Consider the following 13,742-nt stretch of genomic DNA (forward strand, 5'->3'; position numbering starts at 1 on the left):
GGGCCGTTAATGGTGGTTGTCGATCGCCGGCTATTAGAGAGGTGGTGTGATCGCGATATCATCGATCTTTGTAGTCTTTGGTTTTTTGTGTCAGTGGTGGAGTGGTGATATTGTCAGTGGTTAGGTTTTATCACTTTATGGGATGAGGGAAGAGAAAGATACTTTAGTTGCGTTTCTACAGTCTGCCAGTATGAATTCAGAAAAGTTGTAATTTTGATTTTTTTTTTCTTTAATAAAGGGTCTAAGGGTCGGGTATGGGTCTCATAACTTAGACCCTTAGGACCGGACCGAAATATTTTCTTAAGACCCATACCCGACCCATACCCATTGGGTCTGAAAAAATGAGACCCATACCCGACCCATTAGGGTCCGACCCTCAGGGTCTGGGTCGGGTCCCCGACCCACTGCCATCCCTACTTGGAATGTGACTAGATTTAAGGATCTCAACAATCCCGAGATAGAAGAGTCAGCTAGAAACAACTCTAGTAAGAAAGAAATTTGGTGGGAAAAACCTAGAAACGGTTTCTTAAAGCTAAATTTTGACGGATCGAGAATAGAAGGTAATAAAACTGTTTTAGGATATTCTATAAGAGATCACAATGGTAAGGTCGTTTTGTTGGGAGCAAAAAAGTGCGGATCCAATAGTATCCTTGTTGCGGAAGCTCTCGCTTTAAAAGAATGGATTTTAGCAGCTAAATACTTAGGAATCTCAAAGTTAATTGTGGAGGGTGATAATTTATGTGTTATTAACTCGATTCGAGGTACTTGACAAATTCCTTGGGAAATTTCTAGTATTATCAAGGATGTGAAATTTGACCTTCATTTTTTCGATGAAGTGATAATTAAACATTGCTTTCGTGAAGCCAACAAGGTTGCTGACTTCATGGCTTCTATTGGACATCCATGTCCAACTCTTTCGAGGTGGTTTGATAGCCGGGGGCTTCAACTTACCTCCCTCATTCGAAAGGATGAGATAGGTTGGTCCTACTCTAGATGATCAATCTAGTTTTCTTACCTAATCAAAAATAAAAAATAAAAATAAAATAAAAAAAACTCAACAATCGATAAGTATGATCACATCTAATACGTAATGCAAGTAAGAACCTTTCATTAAGAGACTAATAGGCAAACATTGAGGCTAGTCAGGTCATTTCTTTGGAGCAGGTTAGGAATGTTATTACACTTAAAAGTTAAAACCATATCTACTGTTGATAATGCAATTCAGGTACACAACTGTCTTTTTCTTTTACTGCGTTCTTCAAATTTTATCTAAATGCGTTTGGTCCCCGGCTGTCCTGTGAGTTGTTGCACCAGAACTCCAGAAGACAGCAAACAATATGTCCGTTTATGTTAATTACTCTCTCCGTTCCAATCATTCATTTCCCTTTGATTAAAATACCTCTAAAAAAGAATATAGAAGGTAAACAAATTACTCTTTTCATCCCATTCATAAGGTAGACAAAGTAACGAAAAATTAACATTATTATCCTTCAACTAAGCGGAGAAACAAGAACAGCATAATCGATGCATAATAGTAGTAATCTACAATTGCGAAACCACAAACAATGAGCCTTGGATAATACATTTTACATACATGAAAAAGCTCCAAGGTAAAACTAAACTCTTTACAAACAAATGCAGTCTAAGAACTCGACGCTAAACTAAACCCTTTCATATCACCATATCACCTTGCATACCCGTGTAATTGTGTTCGACACATGACACTTGAACATGGCTATAACACTGGGCAGTGGGCACATCATATTAAGAAAATAGAGTGGTTTTTTCATTGAAGAGCGTGTTCAGCACTAAAACACGAAATTTTAAATACGAGCTGAGTCTAGCGCTTGAGCACACATCTATATTCATATTGTATTGAGTATATCTAACCGATTCTAACATAGATAGAACAATAGGAAAAGGAAGCTAAATCAAATGGCACACTCAACTTATCAACATGAGTGTATTTCAGTCCTCAGGCTGATATGGCGGCAGACGAAGTAGAGACAATGCCTAAAGACTATACTGGCTGATCCATGTCATGTCTTCCAAAAGCCAGAGGAAAGTCATCGTATTGCTCCGAGTAACGGTCCTCAGACATATTATTTAGTGATTCATACACTTCGTACATTGAATACCGGTCCTTGGGTCGAGAAACTGTGCATTTAGATGCAATTGTAAACACCTCAAGAATATCATCATTATGTCCTTTCCCACATATATCTTCATCAATGGCTTCAATTAATCGGCCAGAGCTCGACAGTTTATTCACCCAATCGACCAAGTTTCCCTTAAACCCTTCCTCCGCAAGTGCCACTTCTAACGGCTTTTGCCCCGTCAGCAATTCTAAAAGAACCACACCAAAAGCATAAACATCCCCCTTCAGTGATGCCGTGAAGGTGCTAGAATATTCAGGTGCTATATATCCGAATTCTCCCAATTCGCCATTGACAAAGCTACTCTCATTGCTAGATTCTGAAGACGACATAAGCCTTGCTAGCCCAAAGTCGATTATCCTAGCATCCAAGTCATCGTCTAGAAGAATCACATTTGAGCTTATGTTTTGGTGCAAATACGACAATTCCCCTCCATGATGAAGCCAAGCAAGACCTCTTGCGGCACCTAAAGCAATTCTAAACCTCGAGGGCCAATCCAAAAACATCGTCTTCCCATGTATCACAGAATGCAAAGTTCCATTACACATATGCTTATAAATCAATAACTTCTCATCCTCCACGATACAATATCCCAACAATGGAACCAAATTTGGATGCCTAAGCTTTCCCAACTTGTTCATCTCCGTCCTAAACGGCTTCTCACTAAGCTTACAAGCACTAAGCCGCTTGATAGCCAACGCGGACCCATCAGGCAACATGGCTCCATAAGTTATCCCCATCCTAGTCGAGATCATCACATTATCCCTACTAAAATTATTAGTAGCAATCAACAAATCAGCCACCCTAACCTTCACAAGAGGCTTTTGAAACAAAGATACCTGTGAGAGCTTATAAGCTGCCAACCTATCAACCCAAGTACCATCAGTAGTCCTTCCAAGACCATAACCTTCCTTCCTCCTCCTCCCCGCCCTCGAAAAATACCACCACCATAACACAAACCCTAACCCTAACGACGCGGCTGCACCAAACACACCAGCAGCTATTATAATTGCCAAATTCTTCTTACTCAATCCATTACACTTAGACCCAACTGGTTTCCCACATAACCCACCATTCCCATCAAAGTCAGACTCATCAAAATGTGCTAAAGATGCAGGAATTTGACCAGACAGACGATTATCAGCAACAGAAAACACAGTAAGTCTGTTCAAATTAGACAGCTGAGCAGGAATAAAACCAGATAATTGATTACCAGACAAAACCAACTTGTTCAAATACTGACAGTTACCAAGATCAGGAGGAATTGGACCAGATAATTGATTATTAGACAAATCTAAAGTAACCAAAAAAGGAACCCAAGAACATAATTTCACAGGAATTGAACCCATTAAAGCATTACCAGAAAGATCAAGTGTCTGAATGCTAGAACAAAACTGCAGAGAATCAGGGATTTGCCCAGAAAGCTGGAAATCTCTAAGTTGCAGACTAATCAGCTTATTTTCCCTGTCATTCCAACAGGATGCACCAACAAACTTACAGATAAAACCAACATCAGTAGTATTGGAAAAAGACCAAGAATTGAGCTTTAATTGTGGGTCTTTTAAGGAATTTTTAACACCTTTCAAACACTTTATATCATCTTCACTAGCAGTTGAAAGAGGGAAAATGATGAACAGAAGAAGGAGAAACAGGATGGGTACAGCTAAAGTTTGAATCTTTTTGTTCATTATTACTGTAAAATTACTGAAAATGAAGTACAAAAAGAGTAAATTGTTGGGAGTTTAAGCTTTTTAGGAAACAATGGAGTTGGAGAAAGGAATGAAAGGCATCTTTATGAAGTTTGACTCAACTTTTTGGATCACAAGTTTGGTATTTTCTCTTAGACTGGCCGCCTTGGAGAGAGGGTGGACTGTGGAATTATGGGTCTACTTTTTTTTTTTTTTTTTTTTTCTGAAAATGATTTTTTTTTTTTTAAAGGAAAAATGATTTATTATTGTTTCTAATTTTGTGACTTCTAGATGAATTTAATGATCTAGTGTTAATTATAGTTTGTTTTTAAGATGGGTTTCTAAATTTAGGGTCTTGCTATTTGAAATTTTTCAAACTTGCGACCTAGGTTATAAGCTCATAACAAATTAAATAAAATTGACAACTCTGAATTAATTTTTCACTACAACATTTAATTTGCAGAATTGAATTAAACTATGTCATTTTGGACATCTAAACCGAGATGTGGGTGGGTTATTAATAGGCCGACTTAGGCCCATAATGCTTAGGGTTTCGCTAGGGTTACATCCCGAGCACCTTATATTTAATTATCGCCTATGATTGCGAATGTATCACAATTATCAATTCAATATACTTCTCTATTCTTAACATGGTATCAGGTTCACGGTTTCGATCCTCACCCTAAATTCCGCCTTCCACCGTTCCATCGTGCTCCTCTGCCATATCTTCTTTCGTCATATTCTCTTTACCATGTCGAAAGATGGCACGGACACCTCCACCCCTCCACCAAAAATCGATGTCATGTCTCCCTATTACCTCGGCAGCCATGACATCCCGAGCCAAACAGTCACTCACGTTAAACTCCGCAGTGATAACTATGAGGAATGGAGTCGATCTATGCGCATGTCGCTTAAATCGCGACGAAAGTTCGGCTTTTGCGACGGCTCTATTCCTAAACCTACTGATAATTTTCACCTTGAACAATGGGAGGTAGTCCACTGTACTCTTGTACAGTGGATTATGCATTCGATCGACTCTTCCATCAAGGACAGTATCTCATACTTCGAGGATGCCCGACTTCTTTGGGACGAATTGGCAGAGCGCTTCTCCACCGTGGATGGTTCCAAAATTCACGGCATTAAATCCGATCTTCACGACTGCAAGCAAGCGAAAGGTATGTCCGTTACTACTTACTTCGGCAATTTAAAGGTTCTTTGGGATGCTATCGCCAACTATGAACCCCCCTTCGCCTGTAAATGTGGACGTTGCACTTGCAATATTGACAAGGATGCCCTTGCCCGTCAAGACTCCGAACGATTACATACGTTCCTCATGGGCTTGGACCGTTCCATATATGGTAATTTACGATCCCAACTTTTGTCTCTCGACACCTTGCCTACCCTCAATCGTGCTTTTCAATTAGTTTTACAAGAAGAACGATTGCGGGTGGGTGACACTTCCTCGAAAGAAGAGCCCTCCGAGGTAATGGCTTTTGCTGTTCGTGATGCTTCTAAAGCCGTTGCCACCACTGATTGGCGAGCCCTTCGTGAGCTCGAAAAGCAGGAGCGTCGAAAGCTCACATGTGCTCATTGCTCCGCCCCTGGCCACGATGCTTCTTCATGTTTTATTAAGTCCCAAAAGTTTCCCGAGTGGTGGGGTGATCGCCCTCGCACTCTTGAAGAGGTTCGGGCTAGGTCACGGGCTAATACAGGCTCCGCTGCTTCTACCTCGTCGCGAAGTTCTGGCCGTGTGAATGCTGTGCTTTCCAATCCTTCCTCCTCCTCTGACGATCGTCTTTCTGGTATGTTTTTGGATTGGATTATAGACACCGGCGCCTCACATCATGTCACCGGTGATATCACATGGCTCACGGGTTCTCATTCCATCCCGGCTTGCCCTATTCGCCTTCCTAATGGGCAGGGTGTCTCGGCCACAATAGCCGGGACGGTTTGGTTATCTGACTCACTTTTTTTATCTCATGTTTTATATGTTCCAAGTCTAACCTGTAATTTGCTCTCCGTTTCTCAATTAGTCGAGGCTACTGATTATGTTGTGAGTTTTGGTGCTAATTCTTGTTACATTCAGGACCCTTCATCGAGGACGAGGATTGGAGTCGGTGAGCTGAGAGATGGGCTCTATTTTCTGCGTGTGGTGGGTCGACCAGCTGCGGTTCATGCGGTGAGCGCTACGGACTCCTTTGATTTATGGCACAAGCGTCTTGGCCACCCTTCAAATAAAGTAGTTCATTTAATTCCTCAAGTTCGCAAGTTTAATTCCGTTATTGATTCCCCTTGTGACGTTTGTCATCAAGCAAAACAGGGTCGTCATAGTTTTTGTTTGAATGAGAATAAGGCATCGGACATTTTTTCTTTAATACATTGCGACTTATGGGGTCCTTATCGTACCCCATCCTCATGTGGAGCGAAGTATTTTTTGACCATTGTTGATGACTACTCTCGCGCGGTATGGGTTTATCTTCTTTTTGATAAGACAGAGGTGACACAAATGTTCATGAAATTTTTGGCAATGGTTAAAACGCAATTCTCAAAACAAGTAAAAATGGTACGGTCCGATAACGGAACCGAATTCAATACAATGGCCGAGTATTTCGAGACCCATGGGATCGTTTTTCAGACCTCTTGCGTTGGTACGCCACAACAAAATGGACGCGTTTAACGGAAACACCGTCACATCCTCAATGTTGCTCGTGCCTTATTATTTCAGGGCAATCTTCCGATTTCTTTTTGGGGCGAGTGTGTTTTATCCGCTGCTTATTTAATTAATCGCACACCATCCTTCCTTCTTGATCGAAAGACTCCTTACGAGCTGTTGTTTGGCATTACACCAACATATGATAATATACGGGTATTTGGGTGCTTATGTTTTGTGCACAATCAGCAGACAAAAGGTGATAAATTTGCCCGCCGGAGTCGTAAATGTGTCTTTCTTGGGTATCCGTATAATAAGAAGGGTTGGAAAGTGTATGATCTTTCTACAGGGGACATGTTTGTTTCTCGGGATGTCTACTTTTATGAAAACTCCTTTCCCTATTCATCTCCTACCCCTGCCCGTGCTACCCCTTCTCCGGCCTCTCCTCTTATGGATGATGAACCCGAGGAGAACCCGCCAGTTCACCCGCCTATCGAGGAGCCTCCCGTGACTGAATTACCTGACACGGATCCTCCTGAGGCAAACCCCAGCGAAGTAGAAACCAGCCCCTCCACTGCTCAGCCGATTTCTACTTCTAGTGAAGACATGGGTCGTGGTCGTCGCATTAAAATTCCCTCTACCAGGCTTCGTGGCTTCGTCGTTGGCACCACCGCAGACCCAGAATCCGCCCCATCCTCTCCCGAGAGCTCATCGTCTCCTTCCTCTTCCTCAGGTACGTCCTATGCTCTCGCTAATTACATTAATTGTCATAAATTTTCTACTCCGCATCGTCACTTTCTCGCTGCAATTACGGAAGGTATAGAACCTCCCTCCTTTCGTGTTGCCATTACTGATCTCAAATGGTGTCAAGCAATGCAAGATGAGATAACTGCTCTCGAAAAGAATGGTACCTGGGAACTGACCGATTTACCGTCAGATAAAAAAGCTCTCGGATGCCGTTGGGTTTATAAAATTAAATACAAATCTAACGGTGAAATTGAGCGTTATAAAGCTCGTCTTGTCATATTTGGAAATCATCAGGTCGAAGGTATTGATTATGGTGAGACCTTCGCTCCTGTTGTCAAAATGGTGACGGTGCGCGCTCTCCTTGCTGTTGCTGCTGCTCGGAATTGGGAACTTCATCAGATGGATGTCCATAATGCCTTTCTACATGGCGATTTATCTGAAGAGGTTTATATGCGTTTGCCACCGGGTTTTAGCAAGGGTAAGGAAGGGAAAGTTTGTCGCCTGCGCAAATCCTTATACGGGCTTCGACGGGCCCCTCGTTCTTTGGTTCGCCAAACTCGGCTCGCATTGCGTGAATATGGGTTTGTCCAATCTTACTCGATTACTCGCTCTTCAGTTTTACGGACGCGAGGTATGTATCCATGTCTTAGTCTACGTGGATGATCTTGTTATCGCGGGTAATAATTCCGCTGCTATTGCCTCGTTTAAGTCATACCTTAGCCGCTGCTTTCATATGAAAGACCTTGGTACCCTTAAGTACTTCTTGGGTATTGAGGTGGCTCGCAGTTCCGAGGGCATTTTTCTCAATCAACGGAAATATGCACTCGACATTATTACTGAGACCGGCCTTCTCGGTGCTAAGCCTGTCGCTACCCCCATTGAACAACACCATCAGCTGGGTGTTGCCACAGGCGAGCTACTTTCTGATGTCGAGTCCTATCGTCACCTTGTGGGTCGTCTTGTATACCTCGCTGTCACGCGCCCTGACTTATCGTATGCGGTTCATATTTTGTCCCGGTTCCTTCATCAGCCACGACGTGACCATATGGATGCTGCGCTCCGTGTGGTCCGTTATTTAAAAGGTAAACCGGGTCAAGGAATTTTGTTGCGTTCCGACAGTGACTTACAGGTTTCTGGGTGGTGTGATTCTGACTATGCTGGCTGCCCTCAGACCCGTCGTTCTGTCTCTGGGTGGATAGTTTTCTTGGGTGCTTCTCCTATTTCTTGGAAAACCAAGAAGCAACAGACTGTCTCACTCTCTTCCGCTGAAGCCGAATACCGGTCCATTGCTAATGTCTTGTGCGAATTAAAATGGCTGCGCGGTCTCCTTGCTAGTTTGGGTATCCCTTCGTCTAAGCCAATGCCGATTTATTGTGACAGTAAATCCGCTCTTCATCTTGCTCACAATCCTGTTTTCCATGAGCGTACTAAACACATTGAGGTGGACTGTCATTTCATCCGCGACGCTATTACCGATGGGATTGTTACTGCTTCTCATGTTGATACTCAGTCTCAGCTTGCTGATATTTTTACCAAGGCTCTCGGCTCAGTTCAGTTTGAGTCTCTTCTCCGCAAACTTGGCGTTCTTGATCTCCACGCTCCAGTTTGAGGGGGGGTAATAGGCCGACTTAGGCCCATAATGCTTAGGGTTTCGCTAGGGTTACATCCCGAGCACCTTATATTTAATTATCGCCTATGATTGCGAATGTATCACAATTATCAATTCAATATACTTCTCTATTCTTAACAGTTATGGATAATTTGGTGTCCAAGTCGGCTCAAGGAAGATAAACTCTGACTTCGCTTGGAATGCAGGTGGGAAGAGCTCGTTTGGGAACCAGTTTGACCGGGTTGGAGAAAGGGGAACCCTATTGTCCGACAAAGTCTGACTGCTCCACCATTTTGGTTACTTATAAGTTATAACCTCGGTAATAGTTCATTAATTGTGTCATTAATCTATAGCCATTTTCAGAGACGGTGAGATAAATATACTTAAGACTTGTCTGGAATTCATGGAATAATTATGGGTAAATTTTAATTGAGTGATAATTACTGAAGAAGTTAATTACTTGGGTAATGAGTTCTTTGAAGATATGTTTGACAGATAGAAATAATGATTACAAAGGAGATGTTTTACTCCCTTAATCATTACCCAGTGGGGATGGTGTGTAATGTATTACTTGAGGGTAATAGATTCGGGAAATGAATAATTACTCTTATACCAAACATGCAAAACGTACCTTACATATCACTCCTCTATTCATTACCCCTGTTTACCCTCAATCCAAGCAAGCCCTTAAGGGCGGGCTTGCCTGGAATCCTTGTAATATTTTCGGGGGTAAATATTCTAGTGAAATCATTACCATGGAGTTTAATAAAGGGGGGAAATGTCTCAATTTTTAGGTTTGGCATATAAGGGAGATGATTACTGGGGTAATCATTCCCCAAGTTTGGTATAAGAGTAACTAAATGAAACTCTATGCAATATCTTGAATCAAAAACTAATTTTAGCAAAAGATATAATAATATAAGTTCTTAGGAAATTGTCATACGGAGAACAATGTTTTCCACCAAAATTACTTAAAGCCATCAACAAACTAAAAAAAATGTCATCATGCTTCATTCTACCGTCTAATATTCAAATATTCGTTACCTCCAACACAACTTTAATCCCTAGCTAAAATCATACCCAATAAATCATATTTTTCATCCTCGTCCGTTAAATCTCAAAAGATAGCAACGTCACTCTCAGTCATCGTCATTAACAAAGTCAAAATATTATTCCTTGATATCCCGTTAACCTTCCCTAATTCTTCACGCAAGCCTGTTTTGAAAATTTCAGGACCTTCAAGTATCGCCATTAACTGAGCTATTTGCGAATTGCTATTTTCTAACATGGTTCCCATAAGTTTCGAAACTCTTCTGCATATTTTGAATTTCTTTGTTCTTACGCGCCTTCTTCTTAGTTGATCGATTTGAAGTCTCATCTAAAGTTCTCTTACTGATTCCTGATTTTTCATTTGGCACCTCAATAGCACTTTGTGTTTCAGCGTTACTTGTCTCATTATGTCTCTTGATCAACTATATCAAACATTTCACGACCTAATTTGTCTCGCCATTTCGTCCAAGATCCAGATGTATCAATAATATTGATATAGTTTTGAGATTATCCATAAATTGTCTACCAAATTCCGTATCTAAGAGAGGTTCAATTGGATCAAAACTCATTTCTCGACGAATGAGATTATGAAGAAGAGCACACACACTTATTATATCAGTGTGTGTATCAGCAGCATAAAAACTACTGTTCCTAAGTATTGCCCAACGCATTTTCAGTAACCCAAAATACCTCTCAATTATATTTCTTGCCGATGAATGCTTCATATTAAAAAAACTCCATATAGTTGTTTGGCTGACAGCCATCTTTCCATTCATTGAGATGATATCTGTATCCTCTATATGGAGCAAGAAAACCTTCACCATTTGTAAACCCAGCAGGCCAGCATCGACAAGATAATAGTATCCTACCAATATATAAATTAAGCAAATATTTAATAATTTTGTCTATCTCATACAATTAAAGGCTAAGAAAGTAAAAATAGGAAAAATCCTCACCTCAAGGAACTTTAAATGGATGTCTTCTACTAACCGTATCTTGGAGAACTCTACCATCAGTAGTTGAAACTTCCTACCCCGGTAAAATATAAGTAAATTGCATATCTTTGGTACATGCTGCTAGAACATTTGTAGCTACAAATCCCTTTCTTGTACGATACTTTGGTTTTTCATGAACCAGAACTTTTATCATGATATGAGTCCCGTCTAAGGCTCCTAAGCAATTCTATTATAAAACTTTTTTTTTAGTAAAGATCTACTATATCAAAATTTTCAAAACTCACTTACATTAAACTAAATTATACCTTAAACCATTTCCATCTCGCGTCATTGCAATCCTCTTGAACAGGTTGTGGAGTCTTTATCAAATATTGATATAGACATAAAACTGCTCTCAAAATTTGATGAACGTTTCTACTTACAGTTTCTTTCGACCTTTTCAAGCGTCTAAGAAGCATCCTTTGCTTCTGATCATGTTGTTGGGTTTGTGCCTTGATTCTGTTAGTCGTCGTTCGAACGACTATGCGAGGGTCTGTCTTGGGCCTTTATTAGGTCATTCTGTATTAGGTCTTAGAGATTATTATATAAACTCTCTAAGCCTCTACCTAGCAGTCATACCGTCTGAATCTGTAATCTGAAAACTCCTCACATATCAATAAAACTCTCTCCCTTCTGCCCTGTGGACGTAGCTAACACACCGTTAGTGAATCACGTAAATCTGTGCGTTTTGTCTTTATTGTTTATTTTTGTTCTTTCTTGCTTCTTTTACAACACATGTGCTAATATATTTAAAAATATAGCTACTCTCTCTTCGAGGAACATATTTTTTGACTCGTTTAAGAGACCATGTGAACGAATAAGTCCACATAATATATCAAAAGTAAATTTATCCATTCTTAGTCGATCTACAGAAGTAAGGAACCATTCAAGTTTGCAATTCCTTGTATCAATGTTGTATCAATGTTCGCTTGGCTGAGTGAACGTTTTTTTTTTTTTTGCGAGATACTTTCATGTTTTCTAATATAGATATCATATAATAGCAAAAACATATGAATATCATGTCCCTCATCCTAATGTACCAAATAAGCCCAACAATAGTTTTTTTTCCTTTCGGGACAATAATCTACGCGTCATAACTGCATACAAGATCGAGTAAACAAACTCAACACGACATTATTGATAATTTACGAAAATCATACAAGCAAGTTGTACACATCAACTAATAATTAAGCATTATATTGGTGAACAACGAATTATACAATAATAATAGAAACAACTTCATTAGTTAATCAAGTTACTAGAAATTAAGTGGATAAAAGCAAAAAAAATAAAAAAATTACACGCATCATCAAACAGAGGTGCAAACCAATTGCTATGAACATGACAACTACTATGATAATCATGTTCATTAGAACCATTCACCAACAAACAAACAATATTCATTTATACCAAACTTTGATGAATCAAATTTGATTGATGAAAAACGAAAATCAGCAAAGATAAAGTATTTAGTCAATTATTCGACCAAAATATGTGAGAAATCATCAATTACGGAAGTGAAAACAGATGAGATGAGAAGAAACAGGAAGGAGATGTCAAACCTGATGATAAAGCAGGAGGTTTCTAGCGTCGTTGTGTTTTTTTTTTTACCCTAGTAATGTTTACCGGGAGGGTAATGTATTACCCTCTCTTGAGGGAAATAATTACTCCTTCTGAATATTTACCCTATATCCAAACTTGTAAAATAAGCCCATAATTATTCCCCCCGACTTATTGAGCCTCATTCCTGGCAATCCAGGCAGGGCCTAAAAGGTAAACCAAAATTTGAAACAACTTGTCTCAAGCACCAAAATTTGAAACAACTTGTCTCAAGCTGATATATACACATAACTTTTCTTTTTGGATGATGAAAGAACCTCCAACGCTAATTTAGATAAACCCCGAATAATCCGGTATACGTTATATCCTGCAAACCATGTATACAAGGTTGACCAGTTCACCTTCCACACACCCAGAAATATAAAAGCTGTGCTCCCTTTGTTTCAATTAAATATTTACATATGTTTTATAAACAAACCAAATAAAAAAAATTTAAGGGTTATTTCATGGGAATAATCCATCATATGCCCCATCTTCTCAGATTAATCTATCCTCGTGTTTAACTAGGAATAATCTCATCTTTGGCGTCATTTAACTTGTAGTGAACTGAGCCCATAAATGATCAGTTAATACGGCCAATTTCCCAACAAGTCATTTTTTTTCTTTTTTCTTGTTTCTGGTTCCTTCTTTATACTCTCTTCATTTTCATTCTCATGAAATAACCAATCTTATAGACCTTCATAACCAATCTTATAGACATTCGTAATAGTCATCATCTTCATTGCTATCAATCTCTAGAATAATCATCCTATTACTTTGATTAACAACAAACCCAAATAATCCCCCCAAAAGAAACCCAAATCGATTAAGAAACCCAAAGCAGGTAGCAGACAAAACAATTAAAAAACCCAAATCGAATAATTTCAAAAAAAATCCAAAAAATCCCTCCAAAAAAAACGTACAAACTAGAAGGTAGCAGACAAAACTCCGTTTCCATTGAATCTAATTCAGGATTAATGGCAGAAGATGCCTTCTCTCTTTTCATGACGAAGGAGCCAAGTGAGTGAGCATAGATTTCGTCAAAGGAGATTCATCATCATCATCATCATCATATCGTAGCAAAGAAGTAAAGTCAAAGTCAAAGGGGATTCATCATCATCATCATACCGTAGCAAAAAAGTAAAGTCAAAGTCAAAGGGGAGCCGTCCAAATCAATACTTTAGAACATTATGATCTTTCTATTCTTAGAGTACTATGAATCTAGAAACATAGATAGGTTAGCTAGGT

General features: G+C 39.7%; 2 protein-coding genes across 2 annotated transcripts; one reads left to right on the forward strand and one right to left on the reverse strand.

Moving 5' to 3' along the window:
• Positions 1–1,414: 1,414 nt before the first annotated feature.
• Positions 1,415–4,050, reverse strand: LOC141591848 (putative inactive receptor kinase At1g27190). The gene has a single exon (XM_074412335.1). The coding sequence runs from the start codon at positions 3,842–3,844 to the stop codon at positions 2,021–2,023; it is 1,824 nt and encodes a 607-aa protein (XP_074268436.1). The 5' UTR covers positions 3,845–4,050; the 3' UTR covers positions 1,415–2,020.
• A 545-nt stretch (positions 4,051–4,595) lies between these two features.
• On the forward strand, positions 4,596–8,850 carry LOC141589782 (uncharacterized). The gene is made up of 3 exons (XM_074410406.1): positions 4,596–6,023; positions 6,747–7,733; positions 7,858–8,850. The coding sequence occupies exons 1-3, from the start codon at positions 4,596–4,598 to the stop codon at positions 8,848–8,850; spliced, it is 3,408 nt and encodes a 1,135-aa protein (XP_074266507.1).
• The last annotated feature ends 4,892 nt before the right edge of the window (positions 8,851–13,742 follow it).

The sequence above is a fragment of the Silene latifolia genome, chromosome 7 (genome assembly GCF_048544455.1).
Source record: "Silene latifolia isolate original U9 population chromosome 7, ASM4854445v1, whole genome shotgun sequence".
Lineage (NCBI taxonomy): Eukaryota > Viridiplantae > Streptophyta > Magnoliopsida > Caryophyllales > Caryophyllaceae > Silene > Silene latifolia.